The following is a 27,083-nucleotide window of genomic DNA, read 5'->3' on the forward strand; positions in this document are numbered from 1 at the left end:
TGCAGCGGCATTGGGAGCGGTGCATTATGGGCAGCTATCCCACAGAGCACCTCTTCCCATTCTGGCACCGTGTGTTGTGGGAAGGGGGTGGGGGGTGGGGGGCATTCTGGGTCCTGTCCCAATGCCCCGTGATGCATCGCTTCGCATCCCAGCAATCCCTGTGTTTCCATCCACATTTGGCTCCATCTTTCAACAGTTTCTGTGCAGCGCGATCTGTGTTCCATTTCGGTCTGGGGGAAATGGAGCCTGAACTGCTGAGGAGTATGCTGACGAGTCTTGCCAGCACATCATGTTTGGCAGTCGAGCTATTCCTTAAGATCCAAAGTGACAGTGAGGAGTGCGACAATGATATCGAGTCATGTAACGCGTGCAACACGAGATTGCTTGTGGCCTTCACGGATATGCTCAGCACCGAGGAACGCCGCTTATGGCCTCGGGAAACAAGCACTGACTGGTGGGATCACATCGTCATGGAAGTCTGGGATGACGAGCAGTGGCTGCAGAACTTTCGGATGAGAAAAGCCACTTTCATGGGACTGTGCGAGGAGCTCGCCCCCACCCTGTGGCGCAAAGACATCAGATTGAGAGCTGCTCTGCCGGTGGAGAAGCGGGTGGCTATTGCAATCTGGAAGCTGGCAACTCCAGACAGCTACCGATCGGTCGCGAACCAGTTTGGAGTGGGAAAGTCGACCGTTGGAATCATGTTGATGCAAGTTTGCAGGGCCATTAATCACATCCTGCTCAGAAGAACCGTGACTCTGGGTAACGTGCAGGACATAGTGGATGGCTTGCACAAATGGGTTTCCCTAACTGTGGAGGGGCGATAGATGAGACGCATATTCCTATTCTGGCACCATCCCAACTAGCATCCAAGTACATTAATCGGAAGGGGTATTTCTCTATGGTTCTCCAGCCGCTTGTGGATCACCGTGGGCGTTTCATTGACATTAAAACAGGCTGGCCCGGAAAGGTGCATGATGTACGCATCTTTCGGAACACTTGGCTGTTCAGGAAGCTGCAGGCTGGGACTTTTCCCCCAGAGCGGAAGATCACAGTAGGGGAAGTCGAAATGCCCATTGTGATCCTTGGAGACCCTGCTTACCCATTAATGCCGTGGCTCATGAAACCCTACACAGGGAACCTTGATAGCAGCAAGGAATGGTTCAACTACAGGCTGAGCCGATGCCAAATGACTGTGGAGTGTACTTTTGGCCGTTTAAAGGGGCCGCTGGCGATCTCTGTATGGGAAGCTGGACTTGGCTGAACACAGCATCCCTGCAGTTATATCCGCGTGCTGTACCCTCCATAATATTTGTGAAGGGAAGGGTGAAAGATTCAGTCAGGCATGGACCTCCGAGGTTCAACACCTGGAGGCTGACTTTGCACAGCCAGAGAGCAGGGCTATTAGAGGGGCCCAGCGTGGGGCTGCAAGGATTAGGGATGCCTTGAGGGAGCAATTTGAGGCTGAAAACCAGCAATAATATCTGGTGTCCTGCATGGGAGTGAAGTGCAGTGGTTACAATGTTAGTAGGAGTCTGTGTTTGCTAATTTGATTTTCAGCGCCTGTTTCTTTCCTGGGCTAAGGTATCTTTTACTTTATGCAATAATAAAGAATGTTTTCAAAGCCAAAAAATCCATTTATTGAAAATAAAATTCATTTATTGAAAAGAAACACAACTGTTTGGGAATCAGAAAGGGCAAGGGGGTGTGGTGGGGAACAGTACAATCACAGATTTGCGTATGTCCTGTCTGGAGTGCTGTGCAATGAGGGCTGTACTTCAGGATGGCTATACTGCATGGTGATGGGGGTTGAGTGCAGAGGGTAAGGGTCGTAGTTTTCAGGGCTGGGTGGTGAAGATACAGGTGTTGGAGGCAGCTGGTGGCGGTAAGAACCCGGATGTTGGGGAAAGTGGGTTGGAGGTGACATGGGGGCACAAGGGAAAGAGTTTTGGGACAAAGGCTGCAGGGGTGCGGGCGCGGTAGAGCTCCGCCTGCATGGCGATGAGCGCCTGCATAAAGTCCGCTTGGTGTTCCAGGATGCTTATCAGCCGGTCCGTGCTTTGCTGCCGGTGCTCCGTGCTTCGCCGCCGGTGCGCTGCATTTTCCTGGCAGATCCTGCTTTCGCTCTCCCTCCACTCCTGCGCTTTTTGATTCTCTTTAAGAGATTGCTGCATCACTTCTTGCAGCATGTCGTCTTTGCTTTTTCGCGATCTCTTCCTGAGTTTTCGCAGTCTCTCAGCCGGTGTTAACACAGACGGTTGAGGTCTCAAGGTTGCATCTGTAAAGGCAAAATGCAACACTTAACAGAGGCAACATTGTTTATGCCAAACAGAGTAATAATTCCCCTGCACTTAAGGAGGGCACACACAGTCTACACAATAGCATAATTTTCCCGTTCCAAAGAGAGCGCACATACTCACCATTTTGGGGCTCCCGTGGGTTAAGGGGGACTGATTGTTTCAGGGCTGTACTGTCCTCTAGGTTTCTGTGCCTTGGGGAGAGCCAACAGCTTCAGGGGGCACCTACACTGAACACTGTCCCAACATTTTCCACAGGAGTTCGTCCTGGAAGATATCTCACTGCTGAGGGTGACCTAGGAAGCAAGGGAGGGTCTTCTACTGCAATGCGGCTTCCGCCCTGGCCCATATGCCGCTTGCCTGTGTGCAGCAATGGTCCCCCCGCCCCTCGCGGCACAGTGGCGCGGACACGTTAGCCTGACTGGGACAAGGACCACGGTGGATCTCCCAAGAAATCTGCGCAAGCGCATTGCTCACATTCTAGATGAGACTTTCGAAGAGATTACTGAGGCCGATTACCACAATGTGATAGACCACATCAGTGCGCTATTCCGCATCTAGGCATGCATGCAGCCCTAACCCTCCTCTCCCAAAGAGCCCGCACTGATAAATTCCTTCCCCCCCAAAAAAGCCACCTACCGGGAACCTGCTCTTCTGTTTGTCCTCCACCAAGTATCGGCCGCTGTGACTGGCTACCTTCCTCCAGGCTCGAAAAGAGCTCCTGGCTGCATGCCTCCAGGGCTTCCGGGGTGTCTCCCCCCGCCCCAGCACCCTCACTCCCGTTTTCCTCCTCCTCCCCCCACTCTGATGTGTCCATGGTGGTGTTCAGAGTGGAGGTGGGGTCACCCCTAAGTATCGTGTCCAGCTCTTTGTAGAATCGGCAGGTCGCGGGGGAAGCACCGGAGCGGCCATTTGCCTCGCGGGCTTTGCGGTAGGCATTCCGCAGCTTCTTCACTTTAATCCTGCACGGCAGTGCGTCCCGGTAATGGCCCCTTTCCATCATGGCCCTTGATATGTGCCCAAAGGTATCGTAATTCCTACAGCTGGAACGCAGCTGGGACTGGACAGCTTCCTCCCCCCAAACACTGATGAGGTCCAGCAACTCGCCATTGCTCCATGCTGGGGCTCGCTTGGCGCGTGGAGGCATGGTCACCTGGAAAGATTCGCTGATAGCACTCCACGCCACGCCTGGCTGAACAAACAGGAAGGGGATTTTTAAAATTCCCGGGGAATATAAAGGACGGGTCTGACGGTTGGTCACCTGAGGCCAGGGCAGTAGAGTTCGAACTGATGACCAGAGTGGCTAGAACAGGCATTGTGGGATACTGCTGAATACTTCTGGAAGCCAATCAGAGCACATTGGGCAGCCACACTGGCGCCACAGCGCAGGAGCGGCAGTGCAATACTCTTTATTCCTCTCAGGGAGGTGGAGTACAAGCAGCGCTGTAGCCGTGGAGATACAGTCCTGTACATGCCTTGCCAGTGTGGACGGGGAGTGAGTTACAGCGCTGGGGGCGGCTTTATTGTGCTGTAACTCTCAAGTGTAGCCAAGGCCTATGGAACTATGAAGGTGTGATACTACACCCCATATTGGTCATGGTAATATTATTATATGATTGTCATAATTATGATGCATTTTGTACAAGATGGGTCATGTGAGGTGTTTCTTGAAAAGTTATGTGCTGCATATGATTATCCTATTTGTATGCATGTATCATTTTTGTATCTGAAGTTATAAACTTGCATCTGAAGAAGTGAGGTTCTTACCCACGAAAGCTTATGCTCCCAATACTTCTGTTAGTCTTAAAGGTTCCACAGGACCCTCTGTTGCTTTTTACAGATTCAGACTAACACGGCTACCCCTCTGATACTTGAGATCAAAGCTGATTACCTAGTAAATAAACAAAACCACAAACTAAGCCTAAAATACTAGAAAGATTGGATATGAATTAGCAATTTCGCACCCTGACTGATGATACAAGCAGGCTTGCAGTCTCAAGGAACAAGCTGCACTTGCTTTGCAGCTTGGGCTCCCCACCACAGTTCCAAATCCTTTTCTTTTGGAACTTCTTTCAGGTGTTCAGTTGTGGGGAAGTGAAGAACAACAGATGATGTCACTCCGTGCCTTACATAGCTTTTCCGTATGGCAGGAACCCTTTGCTTCAAACTTGGCTCCCAGACTAGTTTGTGGAAAAATACAGGTGCCCAGAATGGAGTTCAGAGTCATGTGGTCTGGTCACATGCCCTTACTTACAGGCTGGCAGAAACGTTCACAGGAAGGCTAAGCTATTTCACAGCCCCATTGTCTTTGTTGATGAGCCATTAGCACGGTCTGGCTTCTTCTTGCAAGTAATGCATCTGAAGAAATGAGGTTCTTACCCATGAAAGCTTATGCTCCCAATACTTCTGTTAGTCCTAAAGGTGCCACAGGACCCTCTGTTGCTTTTTACTGCTTTGATCTGTTTGCTGTCACTTATAATCGCTTAATCTATTTTTTTTTGTAGTTGATAAACCAAAAACCAAGTTTATTTAAATCAGTGTGCCTTTAATTGAAACAAAAACAACAAGGAGTCTGGTGGCACCTTAAAGACTAACAGATTTATTTGGGCATAAGCTTTCGTGAGTAAAAACCTCACTTCTTCGGATGCACTTCTTCTTTAATTGAAGTGTCTGGGGGGAAATCTCAGCTTGGATAACACAAGTTTGTTGCATACTTCTCTCCACATTGAGGGAGGGGCAAGCTGGGAAATAAATTCATACTGGTCGGGGTTTCGGCCAGAGCAAGATGGTACAGCTCTGGGGTTTTAGGCTGGGGAGCTGGGGATTATTTTAGCTGTAGCTTCTCTATTGTTGGTTCATGCAGTGGCTGGGTCAGCCTGCATGCAACTGCAGCTGGGTGTGTCCCTGCCTGTGTGAATGCTGGTGGCAGTGTATTTGAAGACTATTATCAATTTTCCCTCCTCTGTCTGCTTTTTTCAAGACTAATCATGTCCAATTTTTTAACCTTTCCTTATAGGTCAGGTTTTCTAAACCTTTTATCATTTTTGTTGCTCTCCTTTGGACTTCCGCCAGTTTGTCCACACCTTTTCTAAATATGACACCCCGAATTGAACACAGTACTCTAGCTAAAGACTGACTAGTGTGGAGTAGAATGGGGCCCTGTGGCTTACATATGACACTCTTGCTAATACACCCCAGAATATTAGCCTTTTTTGCAAGTGCATCACATTGTTGATTCATAAACAATTTGTGATTCATTATAACCCCAGATCCTTTTCAGCAGTACTACCACCCAGCCAGTTGTTCCCAATTTTGTAGCTGTGCATTTCATTGTTTCCTCCTAACTGAAGTACTTTGCACTTATCTTTATTGAATTTCATTTTGATTTCAGACCAACTCTCAAATTTATCAAGGTCATTTTGAATTCTAATCCTGCTCTCTAAAATGCTTGCAACCCCTCCAAGCTTGGTGTCACATGCAAATTTTATAAGCATACTGTCCATTCCGTTATCCAAGTCATTAATGAAAATATTGAATAGTGCGGACCCAGGTGCCACAGATATACCTTCCCAGTTTGACAGCGAACCACTGATAACTACTCTGAATATGGTCTTTCAACCAGTTGTGCCCCCACTTTATAGTAATTTAATCTAGACCTCGTTTCTTAAGTTTTGCTTACGAGAGTTGGATAGTGTCTAAAATCCAAGTTATATCATGTATACTGCTTCTCTCAATTCAACCTTAGAGCCTACATGTCCACTCAGTCCTACTTCAGCCAAACAAGTTTGTTCACATTTATGGAGATACTGCTGCCCGCTTCTTGTTTACAATGTCATCTGAAAGTGAGAACAGGTGTTTGCATGGCACTTTTGTTGCCGGCATTGAAAGGTGTTTACATGCCAGATATGCTAAATATTCATATGCCCCTTCATGCTTCGGCCACCATTCTAGAGGACATGCTTCCATGCTGATGACGCTAGTTTAAAAAAAAAAAGTGTAAATTAAATTTGTGACTGAACTCCTTGGGAGAGAATTGTATATCCCCCCGCTCTGTTTTACCCACATTCTGCCATATATTTTATGTTATAGCTGTGTAAGATGATGATGCAGCATATGTTCATTTTAAGAACACTTACAGGAGATTTGACAAAACGCAAAGAAGGTATCAATGTGAGATTTTTAAAAATAGCCACAACACTCGACCCAAGGTTTAAGAATCTGAAGTGCTGTCCAAAATCTGAGAGGGACGAGTTGTGGCGCATGCTTTCAGAAGTCTTAAAAGAGCAATGCTCCAATGCGAAAACTAGAGAACCCGAATCACCAAAAAATAAAATCAACCTTCTACTGGTGGCATCTGACTCAGATGATGTATATGTACATGCTTATCAAGCAGAACCCATCGTCAGCATGGACGCATGTCCTTTGGAATGGTGGTTGAAGCATGAAGGGACATATGAATCTTTAGTGCATCTTGCAATGATGGTTACAACAGTGCCATGCGAATGCCTGTTCTCTCTTTCAGGTGATATTGTAAACAAGAAGCAGGCAGCATTAACTTGGACGTGTAGACTCTAAAGTTTTACATTGTTTCATTTTTGAATGCAGTTATTTTTGTACATAATTATACATTGGCAAGTTCAACTTTCATGATAAAGAGATTGTACTACAGTTCTTAAGTGAATTGAAAAGTTATTTACTTGTTCCCATTATATAAGAACTAGGGGCCACCAAATGAAATTAATGGGCAGAAGGTTTAAAACAAATACAAACAAGTTCTTCTTCACACAGCGCACAGTCAACTTCTGGAACTCCTTGCCTGAGGAGGTTGTGAAGGCTAGGAATATAACAGGGTTTAAAAGAGAACTAGATAAATTAATGGAGGTCAAGTCCATTAATGGCTATTAGCCAGGATGGGTAAAGAATGGTGTCACTAGCCTCTGTTTGCCAGAGGGTGGAGATGGATGGCAGGAGAGAGATCACTTGATCATTACCTGTTAGGTTCACTCCCTCTTGGGCACCTGGCATTGGCCACTGTCGGCAAACAGGATACTGGGCTGGATGGACCTTTGGTCTGACCCAGTATGGCCATTCTTATGTTCTTATGAAAAATACTTCCTTTTTTTTACAGTGCAAATATTTGTAATCAAAAGAAATATACAGTGAGCAGTGTACACTTTGATTCTGTGTTGTAATTGAAATCAATATATTTGAAAATGTAGAAAACATCTAAAAATATTAAAATAAATTGTATTCTATTATTGTGCGATTAATCGAACAATTAATTTTTTTGATAGCTTACAAACCCACCCACCCACAGCCCCCTCTAAAACTTCTTAAAATAGCTTTCCTTGTAATAAAAGGTCACAATTTAAACTTCTGAACTTGTAGCCTACCAGTACTAAAAGCTGTTGTTGTGTCCCCCATGGGAAATGGAATGTTCCTGACTTTCTAATGGTATAAAGCTCCTGCTTCTAGCCTTGATGGCTAAAGAGATATGGGAGGTTGTACCTGTCACTCTTCCAGGATGGAATGTTGCCTAGTCTCAGCAGAGCAGTGCAGATTTATAGTTTCCAAGGCCATAAGGGACCATTATGAACATCTAATCTGACTACCTGTGAAGTGGCCCTGTGGCTAGAGAAACCCAAAATCAGGCTCTAGAGTGTTGGTGCTATGTGTTCTTAGTTGAGTTCCTCTGGTACAGAGTTACACAGCCAGGGTCAATGACCGGTTTAGTGATTTAAATCACTGATCTAAAACATGATTTAGGTCAGCATGCAGAAAACCTTGATTTAAATAATCAATTTTAATCCTTTTTTGCGTTTGTATTTAGTTATTTTCCTACTGAAAAAGGTTGATTCTTATTGTTTGGTAACCATTAAAACATGTTGATTTGCGACTAAAGCAGCCTTTACACTGAATTTGGTACTTATGCTTGGTAACTAGGAAAATATGCCATATGTATAGATTTATTTAAACAATTATATACTTAACATTTATTTATTCACATTCTTAACTTATACATTTTGTTACAAAATGGTGAGTGACACCTTTCTATTTAGTAGATTCATTTTATTTACTTGTGATTTGTGTAAAGCTCTATTTGGATAGAAACAGGAATTCAATTAAAACGCAGAAAAAAGCATTTTAAAATTCTATTTTGATTAGTTAAATAAAATCACCCTCAATGTGCTGGATACAAACTCATTCCCCCCCCCCCATTAATACATCTTTTGTATTTAAAACCAACTGATTTATTAAACAAATAAGGTATCTGTAGTTAGTGATTTTATCTGTAGTTTATCTGATTTTATTTCTGGTCACCATTTCCTTCAAGACTAAAATTGGTAGATCTCATCCTCACACCTAGTTTTTATTCATAAAATGGAAGAGGAAACAAGTTTTCCTGCTTTTTCAACTCAGTCACTTTCTGAGCTACGAATGAACTAGTCACCGAACTAGTTGAATAAACTGAATTGAAGAAAATATTCTCTTTTCACTTGTAAAAGAGGGGGGAAGGATAGCTCAGTGGTTTGAGCACTGGCCTGCTAAACCCAGGGTTGTGAGCTCAATCCTTGAGGGGGCCACTTAGGGATCTGGGGCAAAATCAGTACTTGGTCCTGCTAGTGAAGGCAGGGGGCTGGACTCAATGACCTTTCAAGGTCTCTTCCAGTTCTAGGAGATAGGATATCTCCACTAATTAAAAAAATAAATAAAAAAATACTGCTATCAAGTTGGTTTAGCATTTCAATAAACTCTGGTTCCATCCAGTGGCTTAGCTAATGGCTTCTGCCAGTTCAGTAGCTTGACTTCTTGTAAATCTTTAGCAGTAAACATATATACTGCTTTAATATTGTTGTTGTTGTAATTTAATTAACTTTAATAGATAATCTAAATTTTAGTCTTTAATAATCTTAATTTCAGGTTACATTTTAAATACATTTCTTTTTAAAAAATATTTAAATTAAATAAAAAAGCCAATTAAAATATAGATTTTTATACATCCTGAAACACATTAAAAGGGGGCTAAAAAGTCCCTACTATGACTGACCACAGAAAGGGTTAGTGTCCCACAGCATCCTTCATATAATTCCTTCCCTTTCCTCTTTGATTCAAAGCAAGGAAGGCCCTGCTTCCCAAATGGAGACGTCCAAATCAGGTTCAGGAGATTGTCTGTCTTCTCCAGGAAACTGCCTATCTAGGAAATGTAAGTGAAGTGGCAAATTTTTGCAGATGACAACAAAATTATTTAGGATAGTCAATACTAGAGAAAATTGTGGGGAATTTCAGAGGAACTTAAAGCTATGGGAATGGACAACACAATTCCCGATGAAATTATTTATTGGCAAGTATTAGGTCATACCTTGGCAGGAATAATTTGAACTATAAATACAGACTGCTGAATTCTACATGTGTGAATACCATCCAGTAATAAAATCTCGGCACCATTGTGAATGGCTCCACTGAGCATTGAGATGTTCTCATGGAGATCCAAAAAAGCAAGAGGGTAGAATAACTGCAACAGTAGAGCCTCCTCTTGCATTGGCAAGAAGGCTCTGAGATTGATGGGAGAACAGAGAATTCTCACTCATTCACAGCAGATAGTGTGTGTATGTGTGAAGAGGTGCTTCATATTTGTCAGGTACCTTTTAGGTAGAGACTCTGAAAGATGGGACAACATTCTGATAGACATTCCAGCACCCTCCCCTTTTACTTCTGTGGGGCTTGATTTCTTTAGGTGTTGCCCCTTGATATTGAGACTCTCCACTTCAGTTTAGTACTCTGAATATAGGGTGTCTGGTAAATTTTTCAGAATGTACATGTGAGGGATTGGGTAGGTGGAGGTGAGTGAACCGATAATGAGTGATGAGAGGGAGAAATTTGTGGGATAAACAAAAAAAAAAAAAAAAAAAAAAAAGTCGGAGAGATGGCAAACAAGAGGAATGTACATTGGAGAGAAGGCCAGAGTGTGGAAGAAATGCACTAATGAAATCAGGGAAAAGACGCACCATGTTGTAGGAATTGAGAGAAACAATAGTGAAATCAGGAAAAGCGATGGTAAGCATGTGACCTAGTGAGTTACACTTAAAAATTATTAGAAAGTTGATATTGTTTAATGAAGTACAGTGCCCAGTAAACTACTTGGTCCTCTGAAATTTCAAAACATATGGCAGCACAGGTATTTTTCATGGTGGCTACTAGGAGCTCAAAGTTTCAAGTTCACCCTAAATCATTGACAATTTATCCACAGAGTTAAACATTAGAACACCAAAGTTTACTGTCGTATATTTGACAAGAGATGATAAAATGTGGAATTGTTTGACTGCAGTTATCAAAAGGCCTGGCAGGGGTGTCTAGGGTTGGGATTTTCAATCTCTCCTAAACATAAATATGTCCGAACTGCAGTGGTCCCCAAACTGTGGGGTGGGGAGGGTGTGCCCTCTAGTTCTGCTCCAGCCCTGGCTACAGCTGTGGCCTCTGCTCTGCTCCCGGCCCACACATGCAGCCCTGCTTCCAGCTTGTGGTCCCAGCCCCCCGCTCTCAGTGCCTGGCCTGCTGTGGTTCTGCTCACATTCCATTACTGAGCACATTCCATTACTGGTGGTGGTGGGGAGTGAGATGGAAAAGTTTGGGCACCACTGCCATACTGAATCACACCAATGGTCCATCTAGTCTAGTAGTCTGTCTTCTGACAGTGGCCAATGCCAGATGCCTCCAGAGGGAATGAACAGAACAGGACATTGATCAAGTCATCCATCCCATGTTGTCCAGTCCCAGCTTCTGGCAGTCAGAGGCTTAAAAGACTTCCAGAGCATGGGATTGCTTGTCTGACCATCTTGGCTAATAACCATTGATGGACCTATTCTCCATAGCCCTCACTCTGTTGCTGTACTTCTACCTGCATTATATTTACTGTTGCAAAGTGTCTTTTTTGTGGGGGCAAGGAGGTGTTTATTGGCCTGAGTTTAGATAATGTTTGGTGTATCTGGCTCTCATGCTCCCTCTCTAAACTTCCCTGTTTGTTGCTCCTGTTCACTAGCTCCTCTGGTCCTGTACGAGCTGCCTTATTAGTGTCCTGTCTCCCCCCCATTCTTCCTGAGTCGCCCTGCCCCTTGTTAGGGGATCCTAAAGGGATTAAGGATCAAAGGATGTCAGGCTAAAGCAGGGGTCGGTAACCTTTCAGAAGTGGTGTGCTGAGTCTTCATTTAGTCACTCTGATTTAAGGTTTTGCGTGCCAGTCATACATTTAAATGTTTTTAGAAGGTCTCTTTCTATAAGTCTATAATATATAACTAAATTATTGTTGTATGTAAAGTAAATAAGGTTTTTAAAATGTTTAAGAAGCTTCATTTAAAATGAAATTAAAATGCAGAGCCTCCCAGACTGGTGGCCAGGACCCGGGCAGTGTGAGTGCCACTGAAAATCAGCTCGCGTGCCGAAGGCGGCACGCGTGCCATAGGTTGCCTACCCCTGGGCTAAAGCATGGTTACAAAGCTTTGCCTAGCTGGTTGCTATGCTGAACTTACAAAGCCCCCAAACAGTCCATGGTATAAATTTTAATGAAGCATGCACATGGCAACCAGCAGGCATGCAACAGCCTCACCGACAACAAACTCATGCCCAAGGTCACATAGTCCTCCTCCTTCACCTGGAGAACTCCCTCGCAACACTCCCCTGTTTCCTACTCAAAGTTGGTAAGTCGCTTAGAAGCATAAGTTTCATTGAAAGTGGGGCTTGTGTGTGTAAATCGCTTAGGCTTAGTCTAGAAAAGGTTTGGTGATATGGATGTATAAGTATAACTATACTGGCAAAACTTCCTAGTATAGTGCTTTTTCTAGTTTTGGTTATGCCAGTTCCCTGAGCAAAATAAGTTTTATATATATATACTCCTGAGGGAATTATGGGCCAAAAAGATCTGTGCAAAAAAATGTAAAAATTTATGCACACTTTTTTTAAAATTCTGCAAATTTTATTTGTCAGTAAATAAATGTGGCTCCAGCATGGTAGTGGGGCGCACAGGCCACTGGCTGCATTGAGGTGGGAGACCACCCTGAAACCCCCACCTTTCCCTGTACAGGGACTCGGCAGTGAGGCTGCACCCAACCCTGACACAGTGGCAACCAGAAAAACCTCAACGCTCAGCTCCTCTGTGCCAGGCACACATGGTGTGGCTCTTGCTGGGTGAACCTGGCCAGCCAAGTGTGGAAGAGCCTAGTGTGGGGGGATCCAGGTGTGGGCTGAAAGGTTTCTGAGTGGGGTAGTCTGGGTGCAGGTGGGAAATCTGGATGCATAGGGGCTCATTGTGCAGTTCTGGGTGCAGGGGCAATGGGACTCTGCAGGGGATCCAGGTAATGTTGTTTGGGCTCAGTGAGGGAGCAGGGGGGTCTGGGTGTGGGGGCTTGGTGTGAGGCTCTGGGTGCTGGGGGGAGTGGGGCTTGATGGGTGGAGGTCCAGGTGCAGCGGGTTGGGGCTCAGTGGGGTGGGGGTCTGGATGTGGGGGGCTTGTCGGAGGGGTCCAGGTGTAAGAGGGTAGGGCTTGTCACAGTGAATGTTCGATGGGCTTGCTTAAAGGGAGAGCCCCAGCTACTGCTGAAGAGATGCTGCATGCTTGACTCCCGTGATTCCCCTATCTCCTTTTCTTCCCTATTCCCCTCCGCTCACTCCCACATTCCCCTCTCTCTGCCCTATTCCTCCCCCCTTCCTCCCCTCCCTCCCTCCCTCCCTCCCACCTTTAGCCAGCCCCACTGTGGGCACTCAGTGTTCCACAGAAAATAGGAAGGCTCCCAGCACACAGAAGGGGAGCACAACTGTCACTAGGACTGAAGAGACTGTGTTCAGCTGCAGAGTCAGTGGAGCCTGAGACACAGACTCCTTCAGCTGAGCAGTTCTGCATTTGTAGAAACGAGGGGTGAGGGCAGTGACATGTAACCCTGTGTGCCCCCCATCCCTCGCTTCTGCTTGGGGGGCAGTCCTCCACAAAAACTGAACACATGGTCGCTCCTCCCCCCTGCACGGCTTCCCTTTGCTTCCCTGCCATTTTCTGCAGGGGGGAGGGGATATTTTCTGCAGGTGTGCAGTCCCAAGGATCCCTCCAGGAGTATATATAGCAAAAGTACTCCTATGCCAGTATAACTGCAGCTACTCTAGGGCTTTTACTGACATTGAAATGTCAAAAAAAAAAAATTGCATCCCTGTAGACCTGCCCTTAGGCATTCTTGCAAATCCCACCTTAGTTATAACTAGTGTAACTAATACTTGAACTGGGACACGTACGGCAATTTTCTGCAATATCCTTGAAAAACCTTACTGAATTAGTATCTGGAGTCCATTTTATAAAATACAAAAGTAATGATTCCTGGGAGGTGTTGTGAACTTCAAAGGACTGTCTGAACAATGCGCCAGACAAGAATGGATGTGTGGACAAACAATGTTAAATGGTTTGTCTAGGGAATCTCTATGGGAAGGTGAGAGCAAATTCCCAACTCTGGTTATGCAAAAGCCCTTTTTTTTGTAGCTACACCCCAAGGAGGAAACTATTTTCTACTGATAATCTGTTCGTGGATGTGACGGGTTGGATCAGAGAAACCCCCCTGAGAGCTGCCAACTGATGTGCCAAGGCTACCTCTGCTCCTGTTTTCCCTGCCAGCTCAGGACTCCAGCACCCTGTCTTGCTGAGCCAGACACTCCCGTCTGCTCCACAAAGACCCAGGGTCTTGAATTACTTGCCCCAAGCTGCAGGTTTCCTGAAAACAGTTCACGGAAGTGTGCTTGTCTTTAGCACTCAGATGCCCAACTCCCAATGGGGTCTAAACCCAAATAAATCTGTTTTACCCTGTATAAAGCTTATACAGGGTAAACTCATAAATTGTTCACCCTCTATAACACTGATAGAGAGATATGCACAGTTGTTTGCTCCCCCAGGTATTAATACATACTGAATTAATTAATAAGTAAAAAGTGATTTTATTAAATACAGAAAGTAGGATTTAAGTTGTTCGAAGTAGTAACAGACAGAACAAAGTAAGACACCAAGCAAAATAAAACAAAATGCACAAATCTATGTCTAATCAAACTAAATACAGATAAGATCCTCACCAGTTCCAGAATGCTCCCTTTTACAGACTAATCTCCTTTTAGCCTGGGTCCAGCAATCACTCACACCCCTTTGTTCCAGTTTCTTCCAAGTATCCTGGGGGTTGGGGAGGCCCTCTCTTTAGCCAGCTGAAAACAAAATGGAGGGGTCTCCCATAGGTTTAAATAGACTTTCTCTTGTGGGTGGAGACCCCCCCTCCTCACTCCTATGCAAAGTCCAGCTCCAAGATGGAGTTCTGGAGTCACCTGGGCAAGTCACATGTCCATGCATGACTCACAGTCTTTACAGGCAGAAACCATTGTCCACATGGTATCTTGTATGTCTCCAGGAAGACTTCTTATGTGGATTGGAGCATTCCAAGAAGCATTGTTCCCCAAGTGCTTCCTGATCGGGTACTTAACCTTGCAAATTCCTTCCTAAAGAAGCTGACCAAATGCCTCACAAAGCTTACTTACAAACCAAGCAAGTATACATCCCATATTCTTAACCTCAAGTAGAAAATGATATACGTGTACAAATAGGATGAATAGATATAGTAGACCATAACTTTTACAGAGATATGTTACATGGCACAGGCAGCACAAAACATATTCCAGCATATTAAAGCATTATGGGGTACAGCGTCACAGTGGAATCTCAAGATTGAAGGCCCAGACTGTAAAAGGAAACATTAACCTGTGCATGGTTGTGTTTATTCTGAGCTAAGGCTGTTTATGAACTTGTAACCACACAAAAACCCATTGCTACCAGAGCCCTTGCTGAAGTTTGGAGGTGATCTCTGATAAGCTTATTAGCATGTGTTTAGATTCTTTTACTGTCTAAAATATTTTCACTATAATGCTTTCACCATAAGAATAAATGTGCTTGCTTATGCTATTTGGTAACTCATAACTGCTGGCAATTATATTATTCCTAACCTTCGAAGAGAAAGCAAAGTGCAGTTGGCAGTTTTGGCAGTCGGGTTGCTGGGAATATCAGTGTAGGCAGGGAACTGTACATCCTGGAAAAAACCCGATTAGAAGGGAGAGGGATGCAGGCCTCTACTGAAGATAGGTGACAGCTAAGGAGCCTGGTGTGTGTGCCCTTGAGGGACCACAGGGGGGGTATGCAGGTGCAGTTGTCCTCGATTGTGAGGTGAACATTTTCAGAATTCATTCTTTTTCTGTGAAAAGAATCACAAAACATAACTTTGTAATATTCAATGCTGTTGGAAAAAACAATTTCTTTTTTTGCAGAAAAGCCTGCCATTGCTCCACCCGTCTTTGTGTTTCAGAAGGATAAAGCACAGAAGGTAAGGAGCTATCATTGTGTATGTACTCATTTTATGGCATACTGTCATCCTGACTAACATTTCAGTCACAGCAGTAATTTGTATATGGTGTTACTCTTCTGAAGTTTAGAAGAGATAGTAGATAGTTGTCATTAGGGTTTGAAATTCAAGGAAAAAATTTGGGAAGACACAGGTTATAGGTTAGTGGGAGGAAAACAGGAGAGACAGAAGGTGGGGGAAATCTAGAGCAATTTCAAAGGAGTATCCTAAACAAAGACAGATGGGGGAAAAAGGGACAGGCAGATCTTATCACTACGTAGAAATAGAAATGAAAGCAAGAAAAGAGAATAACAAAATAAAAAGAAAAGGAAAGTTAAAAGGGAAATAACATGGTTCAAGTTAGTGCTAAAATTTTACATATTACATACAACTACTGATTGATTTCTTGGTTAATTGCTCATTATTAAATTTAAGTTTGGGGAAATTGAAAAATGTTGCTGTCGGCTATGTAACTCAGTGACCTCAGAACATTTTGCGTTTTAAATGCAGTTTATATTCCTTTAACTTGGAAAGCGAGACTGACCCAGTTTTTCAAATGAATTCCATGATGCATTAAGCTGGGGTCAAACAGAAAACCTTCCAGTGTTTTAGTTAATTGCTACTAAAATATTTTGTCAAGATGTGAAGCCTACCATCAGATGTCTGTTTTGAATCCAGTGCAGGTCAATAGTGAGTGAAAGCTGTTACCAAATTATATGTAAAATGTTAAGTCTCAGTCCACTTCCAACCATAAATGATACTCTTCATAGAAGTTAAGCAGAGATATCATGGAGATTTACTCCTAAAGGTGCTTTATTCGGTTCAGTGTTGATAGAGGCACAGGATTTGGTGGGAGAAGCTTGCATTTCTCTGCTGCCAGTACTGTATTTGTTCTCAAAAAGAAGAACAGGAGTACTTGTGGCACCTTAGAGACTAACAAATTTATTAGAGCATAAGCTTTCGTGGACTACAGCCCACTTCTTCGGGGCTGTAGTCCACGAAAGCTTATGCTCTAATAAATTTGTTAGTCTCTAAGGTGCCGCAAGTACTCCTGTTCTTCTTTTTGCGGATACAGACTAACACGGCTGTTACTCTGAAACCTGTATTTGTTCTGTAAGTAGAGAGAGAGAGAGAGAGCTCCTGTCACCCTCACTGACAACTTGGTACTATTTAAAGTGGTTCCAATTTAAGTCTGCCACAATTCAAATTTAAAAATCTGTCTTTTCTTCAAATCTACCATTTAAGTTTCACATTCGCTAATCAAATAAATGTTAATTCTTCCTAAAAGTTAGTTCTTATAGCTATCTGACTGTCATTTTATATGTAATCTGTAAAAACTCCTAGAATATTAAGACATGAATAATGAACTAAATCTTAATAGAAAGATAATTTTCCTTAGGTTTTTGATAAAACCTAAGATTTGACCTTTGTCACAATTCTTATCTGCTCAAGAAACATGAGTTAAGGATTAACTCTATTAGTTAGGGATAAATTAAGTGGTTATAATAGATTGGTAGCCAAAGTAGAGATTACTAAAGTTAAACTCCAGCAATTTCTTCCAGTGCTAGGTAGCTCAAGTATATTTAACCTCCTAATAAATATTATTTTTAGAAGTACCTGTCACTTGTGTGATACCTCCAGAACTATGAATGGTTTTGGGAGGGGAGGGTTGGTGTTAGTGACTCCTCCCATATTACTTCCCAGCAGTAAAATCATTACACCTATGTAATGGCATAGTAAGTGCTAGTGGACAGATTAGTATATGCAAAAAGTTGGGGACTTATTGTTTTAAGGCAACTTGTACAAGTTATTAAATATTAGTGTAGGTATTATACATATAAAATGTTAAATGGCCAAAATATATGTAAGATAACTTAACTTTAAAACAGCCATGAAAGTCTCCAGACTTCGTTGGAAACTAAGGGTCGAATCTTGCTTACTCTATTTGTGCAAATCCTTTAGCTGAAGTCTGTGGAACTGCATACATAAGTAACAAAAGCATGACTTGGCCCCATGTTACCAAAAAACTCAAGATGGCAACTTTTAATTTCTTTGTAACTGTTATATTGTGTAATATGCTTATTGGGATAATCTGGTTTACCAATTAAGCAGTCATTTTATTCAACAGAAGATGTCCAAGTTTCACAAAGGCAGCATTTTAGCTGACACCCAGCATTGTCATTGAGCAGCAGTTGACAGCATTTGCCATTAACAACCATTGGGCTTAGTTTGCTTCCCAAAGAAACACCCCGGTTAAGTGGATTCTCTGATTACATGCCATACCTGACAATTCTTAGTTAAGATTACTCAGGAAGAATTCCTATTAAAATTGATTGTAATTTTGTCTGTGTGTATGTCTTTTGAGGGGTGGGGAGGGGCAGAAGAGTGTGGCCTTACTTTATGTGTACTGTAAATAAGTTTTTAAAAAGTGGCACAATAAACAGTTTTAGATAAAGAAAAATAATAATTTATACTCTAGCAAAATGTGTTTGGCTGGTGGTAGTTTAAACTTCAGTTAGCTTTGCAGTTAGGGTTGCCAACCCTCCAGGATTGTTCTGGAATCTCTAGGAATTAAAGCTCAATCTTTAATTAAAGATTATGTCATATGATGAAACCTCCAGGAATATGTTCAACTAAAATTGGCAACCCTATGTGTAATCCTGCTCAAGTTGACCCTTTCAGGCACTATACAGAGTGCTTCTTTTCTTCAGGAGGCTGTTCAGCTACCATCAATGGGAGAAGGAGAAAAGTAGCTTATCAAGGTGTGCCCCCATGTGAGAATCTAACACATCTGGGCCATCTCTGATCATTAATAGATATTTAGAATTATGGAGAATTCAGGTACTACTCCAATTTACTGCAGAAAATGAAACTTGACTTTACAAGGCCTCCTGTTGTTGTAGCTGGATTCTGTATCTTCAGCAGACTTTTCTGGAGATAGTACTCTCCATTATTAATCTATAGGTAGGCTTGGCATGATTTTATTTTAATCGGTAGATGTTGGTAAATATGGATTTCAGCTGACATGCCGAAATCAATGCTCAGTAACATTGCTCAGAACGCTCTTAGGGTTCAAAAAAGAACTATATAAGTTCGTGGAGGATAGATCAATCAATGGCTATTAGCCAGGATGGGCAGGGATGGTGTCCCTAGCCTCTTTTTGCCAGAAGCTGGGAATAGGTGACATGGGATGGATCACTTGATGATTGCATGTTCTGTTCATTCCCTGTGGGGCACCTGGCATTGGCCGCTGTCGGAAGAGCGGATACTCGGCTAGGTAGACCTTTGGTCTGACCCATTATGGCTATTCTTATGAGTCCTGCTGTTGTGGCCCCACTCCCTCACTGCCATGACAACAGACTGCACTCACCAACCAGCTCATGGCAGTGAGGGAGTGATATCTTCTGGTGTCTTTGGTCTGTAGGATGTACTCTTAAGCTTAAGGCTATGTCTACATTTGCAGAGTTTTTGCGCTGTCAGTGATAGTGACTGGGAAAGAAAAACGCTGGTTTGTGTACTCACTTACTTCCACAGGCGTCAGAGTGTTTACATTTGCAGCACTTCCATCGTTGATGAGCAGTGTACTGAGGGCAGCTATCCCACAGTGCAGCTCTCTCCACTTTGACGATAGGTCTTGTGGGATGGGGGTGGTGGTGGTCGCGGGGCATCCTGGGTCCTTGCACACACTCCTCTACCCAAATACTGATCAGGCCAAGTAGCTCAGCATTGCTCCAAGCAGGGGATTGTTTGCTTCGTGGAGCAGCCATTGTCACCTGGCCAGATGACAAGTGAGCATTTACCAAAATAACAGGAAGGGGAGTTTCAAAGTTCCCTTGGCTTTACAGGGGGAGGGGTGGATGTCTGTTTACCTGGCGTCAGAGCAGCAGAGCTGCTGGCCAGAGTGGTCACCTAGGCACTATGGGATATCCTCCAGAGGCTAAAAGCTCTGTAAACAGGAAGAACGTGCCTTCACTTGCACATCACCGCAAAAGCATCACTGGCAAGAGCTGTACGCCTCTCGTGGAGGTGGTTTTCTTTTTGCGGTGAAACCCAGAAGTTTCACCGGAAAAAGTCATTGATAAGGGTAGATGCTCCCATGGCTTTTGCGCAAAAAGGGACTTTTTCCACTTTAAATGGCAAGTATAGACATGCCCTAAGTTGGTTAACCCAATAAAGTTTTTGCTTGTTTACATTTCTCTTGTTTTCAGTAACCCAAACTTAATACACAGATTTCAGAGTAGCAGCCGTGTTAGTCTGTATCCGCAAAAAGAACAAGAGTACTTGTGGCACCTTAGAGACTAACAAATTTATTAGAGCATAAGCTTTCGTGGTGGGCTGCAGTCCACGAAAGCTTATGCTCTAATAAATTTGTTAGTCTCTAAGGTGCCACAAGTACTCTTGTTCTTAATACACAGAGTAGCTTAATGTGTTTACAATGTAATAGGGACCAAGTCTTTTAAGACACAAGCTATACTTTTGCAATTGTTGCAATGAATGTAGACATTCATTTTTACTTGAGGTGCATTACTAATATTTTATACTAAATATAATACTTAACTGCTAAAATAGATGCTCGCAATCTTCTATAAGAAGGTGTGTTGCTTTTCACTCCTGAACACTCTGTGTTAGCAAAAGACTTAACATAATTTTTACCACACTTTTAGAGTTAATTGATACCAATTCCACTTTTAACTATTTAGAAGCACAAACGTTAACAACCACTACTTCCCTTTAACATATCTTAGGAGAATAAAAATTAAACCAAAAAGAATTTTAAATACAAGTCTATGCAAATACTTTGAGGGTATTAAACTTTCATGACACTTGGTTGTGTTTGGGAGACAAAGCTGGAAACCTGTTGAAAAGGTGGAAAGCTGTTAAATTGTTTGGCTTTATGCATAAATTGTTTTTAAATATTTTTGCTATAACATTCTTATAACTCTATTTAGAAGTGCAAACAAGTTTATAAAAATCCAAACAAGAAATTGACACTTCGTTAATATTACCTTTACCTTAATGTTGCTGAGACCTTTTTGAACTTTGCAAAAAAAAAAAAATTGGTATTAATTATATTATGATGATTATATCCCAACCATAATATTAAATAGTGTGGTACCACTTGTATTAAAAAATGATATAAAATTGACTTTTGTTATAACAAAACAAAAACAAAACAAAAAAAAGTCAAGTGACACACTGTACGACACAGGATGACATACAGGACAATTAAAAACAAATGGCGCCAGAATTCTATTTCTAACTATACAAAATAAGGCAAACAAAAAAATAAAATAATCACAAAGGTTAAACATTTAAATAATAAGTTATTACCTTTTTATTTAAAACTTTCATTAAAATTGATAATTTATACTTGCCAAATTTGTTGCATTAATTTAGTAACTTAAGGCATTTTTTATTACTTTATATTCAACTTTATTTTAAAACTCTGGTATATGGAAATAAGGAAAGCCCATATTTCAAATATTAGTCAGTGGTTAGGATTAGAAGCAGAGTCTGCATTTCTATTGCTTGGCAACCATATCTTTAAGAAAGTTAGGAGTAATTCCAGCTGTTGCATTCCTGAAGGGTTAAAATAATTAATTTACTGGATTTATTTAAAGTTTTTACCTTGTTTTGTTTTGTTTTCAATTGCTTTATCTTTTGGAGGTTTCTGTAAAAACTATAACTTTTAAAACAGGGAGCGAGCAGAAGGGGGAAGAACAACCTAGGAAGGTAGGGAGACCTGAGCCAAGAGAGAGTAACTCTATTAAGGTATTTTAGGGTATGTCTACACTACGGGATTATTCCGATTTTACAGAAACCGGTTTTTAGCAACAGTTTGTATAAAGTCGAATGTATGCGGCCACACTAAGCACATTAATTCGGCGGTGTGTGTCCATGTACCGGAGCTAGTGTTGATTTCCGGAGCGTTGCACTGTGGGTAGCTATCCCATAGTTCCTGCAGTGTCCTCCGCCCATTGGAATTCTGGGTTGAGATCCCAATGCCTGATGGGGCAAAAACATTGTCGTGGGTGGTTCTGGGTACATCCTCCCCCTCCCTCCGGGAAAGCAACGGCAGACAACCGTTTCGCTCCTTTTTCCTGGGTGAACAGTGCAGACGGCAAGCATGGAGCCTGCTCAGCTCAAGACAGCAGTCATGAACATTGTAAACACCTCGCGCGTTATCGTGCAGTTTATGCTGAACCAGAACCTGCAAAACCAGGCGACAAGGAGTAGGCTATGGCAGCGCGGTGACAAGAGTGATGAGGACATGGACATGGAATTCTATCAAACCGCGGGCCCCGGCGCTTTGGAGATCATGCTGTTAATGGGGCAGGTTTATGCCGAGGAACGCCGATTCTGGGCCCAGGAAACAAGCACAGACTGGTGGGACCGCATAGTGTTGCAGGTCTGGGATGATTCCCAGTGGCTGCGAAACATTCGCATGCCTAAGGGCACTTTTATGGAACTTTGTGACTTGCTTTCCCCTGCCTTGAAGTGCCAGAATACCAAGATGAGAGCAGCCCTCACAGTTGAGAAGCGAGTGGTGATAGACCTGTGGAAGCTTGCAACGCCAGACAGCTACCGGGCAGTCGGGAATCAATTTGGAGTGGGCAAATCTACTGTGGGGGCTGCTGTGATGCAAGTAGCCAAAGCAATCACTGAGCTGCTGCTACCAAAGGAAGTGACTGCGCATCAGAGAAGTTTTGAAAACCAGTTTCATGACTGGCCAGGCTACCGTGTGAACGTTCTGTTTGTTTCTCCTTGATGAAAACCCACCCCCTTGATTGACTCATTCTCTGTAAGCAACCCACCCTCCCCCTTCGATCCCAGCTTGCTTTCAAAGGAAATAAAGTCACTATTGTTTAAAAATCATGCATTCTTTATTAATTGATTATAAAAAGAGGGAGAGAACTGACAAGGTAGCCCGGGTAGGGTTTGAGAGAAAGATAGGAGGGAAGGAAAAGGCCACTAAAAAAGTTCAAAGTAATGACAGCCTTTTGGTTGGGCTGTCCACTGGGGTGGAGTGGGAGGGTGCATGGAGCCTCCCCCCCGCGTTCTTGCACGTCTAGGTGAGGAGGCTATGAAACATGGTGGGGGGGGGAGGGAGGTTATACAGCGGCTGCAGCGGCACTCTGTGCTCCTGCTGCCGTTCCTGAAGCTCCACCAGACGCTGGAGCATGTCCGTTTGATCATGCAGCAGCCCCAGCGTTGCAGCCTGCCACCTCTCATCTCGAGCGTCCCTCATGGCCTCATGTTCACTGGCATCTTTCCTGTACTTTCCTACCGTGTCCTTCCACTCATTCAAATGAGCTCTTTCATTGCGGGTGGATTCCTTGATTTCCGAGAACATTTTGTTTCGCGTCCTTATCTGAGATAGCCTTCAGGACGGAGGAGGGAGGCTTGAAAAATTTGCAGCTGTGGGAGGGAGCGGGAAAAAGGAGAGAAGTATTTAAAAAGATACATTTTACAGAACAATGCTGTCAAGGCTGCTTCCCCACTTTGAACTTTAGGGTACAAATGTGGGGGCCTGCATGAAAACTTCTAAGCTTAACTACCAGCTTAGATCTGGTCCGCTGCCACCACGCCCAAAATGCTAATACCCTTCCCTGGGTAGCCTTGAGAGACTCTTCATCAATTCCCTGGTGAATACAGATCCAAATCCCTTGGATCTTAAAACAAGGAGAAATTAACCATCCCCCTCCTTTCTCCCACCAACTCCTGGTGGATCAAGATCCAACCCCCTTGGATCTAAAAACAAGGAAAAAATCAATCAGGTTCTTAAAAAGAAGGCTTTTAATTAAAGAAAAAGGTAAAAATCATCTCTGTAAAATCAGTATGGAAATTAACCTTACAGGGTAATCAAACTTAAAGAGCCCAGAGGAAACCCCTCTAGCCTTAGGTTCAAAGTTACAGCAAACAGAGATAAACACTCTAGCAAAAAGGTACATTTACAAGTTGAGAAAACAAAGATAAAAACTAACACGCCTTGCCTGGCTGTTTACTTACAAGTTGGAAATATGAGAGACTTGTTCAGAAAGATTTGGAGAACCTGGATCGAAGTCTGGTCCCTCTCAGTCCCAAGAGCGAACAACCCCCAAAACAAAGAGCACAAACAAAAGCCCCCCCCCCACCAAGATTTGAAAGTATCTTGTCCCCTTATTGGTCCTTTGGGTCAGGTGTCAGCCAGGTTAACTGAGTTGCTTAACCCTTTACAAGTAAAAGGATTTTGGAGTCTCTGACCAGGAGGGATTTTACAGTACTGTACACAGGAGGGCTGTTACCCTTCCCTTTATAGTTATGACAAATGCTTATACTCTTTCACAGTGAACAACACTATTCACATTACATAGCACATGTGATTTCGGTACAAGGTCGCATTTTGCATCTTAATATTGAGTGCCTGTGACTTTGGTGTTAGAGAGCACAGATGCAGGTCCGGGCAACAAAATTCGGCTTGCATGCGGCCATGGTAAGCCATTGTCTTTCGGCTTCTGCAGCTTTCCTACAAGCAGCACCCTCCTTTCCCACATACCAAGCAAAGCCCGTTGAGTGCTGCGGTTTTCCTGTTAACGTGCAGCAGCAGAAACCAAACTAACCCCCCCCCCCATCCAATTCTCTGGGATGATCGCTTTATCCCTCCACCCCACCGCGTGGCTGGTATTAAGGAAATTCCGCTCCCCCCCGCCCCCCCCTCCCCCGGCTTGGCTAACTGCAGGGAAGGATTTCTTTTCAGCCACAGGCAAACAGCCCAGTAGGAACGGCCACCTCTGTCCCCTTAATTAAATTCCCGTATTTCAACCAGGTTACCATGAACGATATCACTCTCCTGAGGATAACACAGCGAGATAAAGAATGGATGTTGCTTGAATGCCAGCAAACACTGGGACCATACGCTGCCAGGCTTTGTCATGCAGTGATACCAGATTACTTGCTACTAGCATGGCGTGGTCAAGTGTCCTACCATGGAGGACGGAATAAGGCTGCACTGCCAAGAAACCTTGTGGAAAGGCTTTTGGAGTACCTCCAGGAGAGCTTCATGGAGATGTCCCTGGAGGATTTCCGCTCCATCCCCAGACACGTTAATAGACTTTTCCAGTAGCTGTACTGGCCACGAATGCATCCCAAGTCCTCAGGGCAAATTAATCATTAAAAACGCTTGCTTTTAAACCATGTTTTATATTTACAAAGGTACACTCACCGGAGGTCCCTTCCATGGCCTCATTGTCTGGGGGTTGGGAGGGTGCTTCAGTCAGGCTGAGAAAAAGATCCTGGCTGTTGGGGAGAACAGAGTGCTGTGTGGTCTCCGCAAGCTCGTCATCATCCTCCTCCTCCTCCTCTTCCCCATCCACAGAATCCTCAGGCATGGCTGAGATTATCCCCGCCTCGGAATCCACAGTCAGAGGTGGGGTAGTGGTGGCGCCCTCCCCAGAATTGCATGCAGCTCAGCGTAGAAGCGGCATGTCTGCGGCGCTGACCCAGAGCGACCGTTTGCCTCCTTTGTTTTTTAATAGGCTTGTCTGAGCTCCTTAACTTTCACGCAGCACTGTAGTGAGTCCCTATTGTGCCTCTCTCCATCATGCCCTTGGAGATTTTTTTCAAAAGTTTTGGCATTTCGTCTTTTGGAGCGTAGTTCTGCTAGCACTGAATCCTCTCCCAATATAGCGATCAGATCCAGTACTTCCCATACGGTCCATGCTGGTGCTCTTTTTCGATTTTCGGACTGCATGGTTACCTGTGCTGATGAGCTTTGCATGGTCACCTGTGCCGTGCACGCTGGGCAAACAGGAAATGTAATTCAAAAGTTTGCGGGGCTTTTCCTGTCTACTTGGCCAGTGCATCCGAGTTCACATTGCTGTCCAGAGAGGTCACAATGGTGCACTGTGGGATAGCTCCCGGAGCCAATACCGTTGAATTGCGGTCACACTAACCCTAATCCGAAATGGCAATACCGATTTCAGCGCTACTCCCCTCATCGGGGAGGAGTACAGATATCAATATTAAGAGCCCTTTATATCGAAGTAAAGGGCTTGGTTGTGTGGACGGGTGCAGGGTTAATTCGGTTTAACGCTGCTAAATTCGAGATAAACTCCTAGTGTAGACCAGGCCTATAAGTACAGGCAGTAGCAGCAGCAAATTTAGCAAACTGATAAGTTTTCCTTTATATCCTTTAACAGGTATGTAAAAATAGTTGAGAAAAGAGGTTATATTTTTAGCTCTGAGCGCGGAGTGTGGTTTAGTGGGTCAAAGCAGTGGGGAACCCACACCCCGGGTTTTTATCCTGGCTCTGAGAGGAGAGTGGTGATAGTTACCTGCTCTGGTAAAACCTGAATTTGTTTCCCCAGTGCGTGTTGCTTTTGTGTGCATGCCAAATGGATTGCAGGAGTGCCTTTACATGCTGTAGCTAACTGTTTTTGGGCAACTCCATATGTTAATGCATCAATTTTAGGTGTTAACCAACTCGATTTTTTTTAGTTTGAAGTAAGGCTGTCGAATAATTGCGGTTAACTCACGTGATTACCTGAACAAAATTAATCTTGATTAATCACACTGTTAAACAATAGAATACCAATTGAAATTTATTAAATATTTTGGGATTTTTTCTACATTTTCAATTATATTGATTTCAGTGACAACACAGAATACAAAGTGTATAGTTCTCACTTTATATTATTTTTTATTACAAATATTTGCACTGTAAAAATGATAAACAAAAGAAATAGTATTTTACAAGTCACTTCATACAAGTATTGTAGTATAATCTCTTTATCATGAAAGTGCAAATTACAAATGTAGTTTTTTTTGGTTACATAACTGCACTCAAAAACAAAACAATGTAAAAGTTCAGAGCCTACATGTCCTTTCAGTCCTACTTCTTGTTCAGCCAATTGCTAAAAAAACAAGTTTGTTTACATTTACAGGAGATAATGCTGCCCACTTCTTAATTACAATGTCACCTGAAAGTGAGAACAGACGTTCACATGGCACTGTTGTAGCTGGCATCGCAAGATATTTATGTGCCAGATGCACTAAAGCTTCATATGCGTCTTCATGCTTCGGCCATCATTCCAGAGGACCTGCTTCCATGCTGATGATGCTTTTTAAAAAAAAAAAAGCGTTAATTAAATTTTGACTGAACTCCTTGGGGAAGAATTGTATGTCTCCTGTTCTGTTTTACCTGCATTCTGCCATATATTTAATGTTATAGCAGTCTCAGATGATGACCCAGCACATGTTGTTCATTTTAAGAACACTTTCACTGCTAATTTGACACAATGCAAAGAAGATACCAATGTGAAATTTCTAAAGATAGTTATAGCACTCGACCCAAAGTTTAAGACTCTGAAGTGCCTTCCAAAATCTCAGAGGGACGAGACGCACTTTC

At 43.3% G+C, this 27,083-nt stretch overlaps 1 protein-coding gene across 10 annotated transcripts in view; it reads left to right on the forward strand.

Moving 5' to 3' along the window:
- The window catches only part of RANBP3 (RAN binding protein 3), a 200,026-nt gene that overhangs the window by 17,788 nt on the left and 155,155 nt on the right, over nucleotides 1-27,083 (forward strand). For 4 of the 10 annotated variants that reach the window (XM_065578271.1, XM_008172811.4, XM_065578269.1 and 1 more), the window contains exon 2: nucleotides 15,624-15,679. The exons of 1 other annotated variant lie outside the window; for it this stretch is intronic. In XM_065578271.1, the coding sequence (XP_065434343.1) occupies nucleotides 15,624-15,679 (56 nt within the window). Of the gene's footprint in view, nucleotides 1-11,638; nucleotides 11,990-15,623; nucleotides 15,680-27,083 lie in introns of those variants that run through there. 5 more of the 10 variants (XM_005306709.5, XM_008172812.4, XM_042861619.2 and 2 more) reach the window with 4 other exon arrangements.

The sequence above is a fragment of the Chrysemys picta genome, chromosome 25 (genome assembly GCF_011386835.1).
Source record: "Chrysemys picta bellii isolate R12L10 chromosome 25, ASM1138683v2, whole genome shotgun sequence".
NCBI classification, from domain to species: domain Eukaryota; kingdom Metazoa; phylum Chordata; order Testudines; family Emydidae; genus Chrysemys; species Chrysemys picta.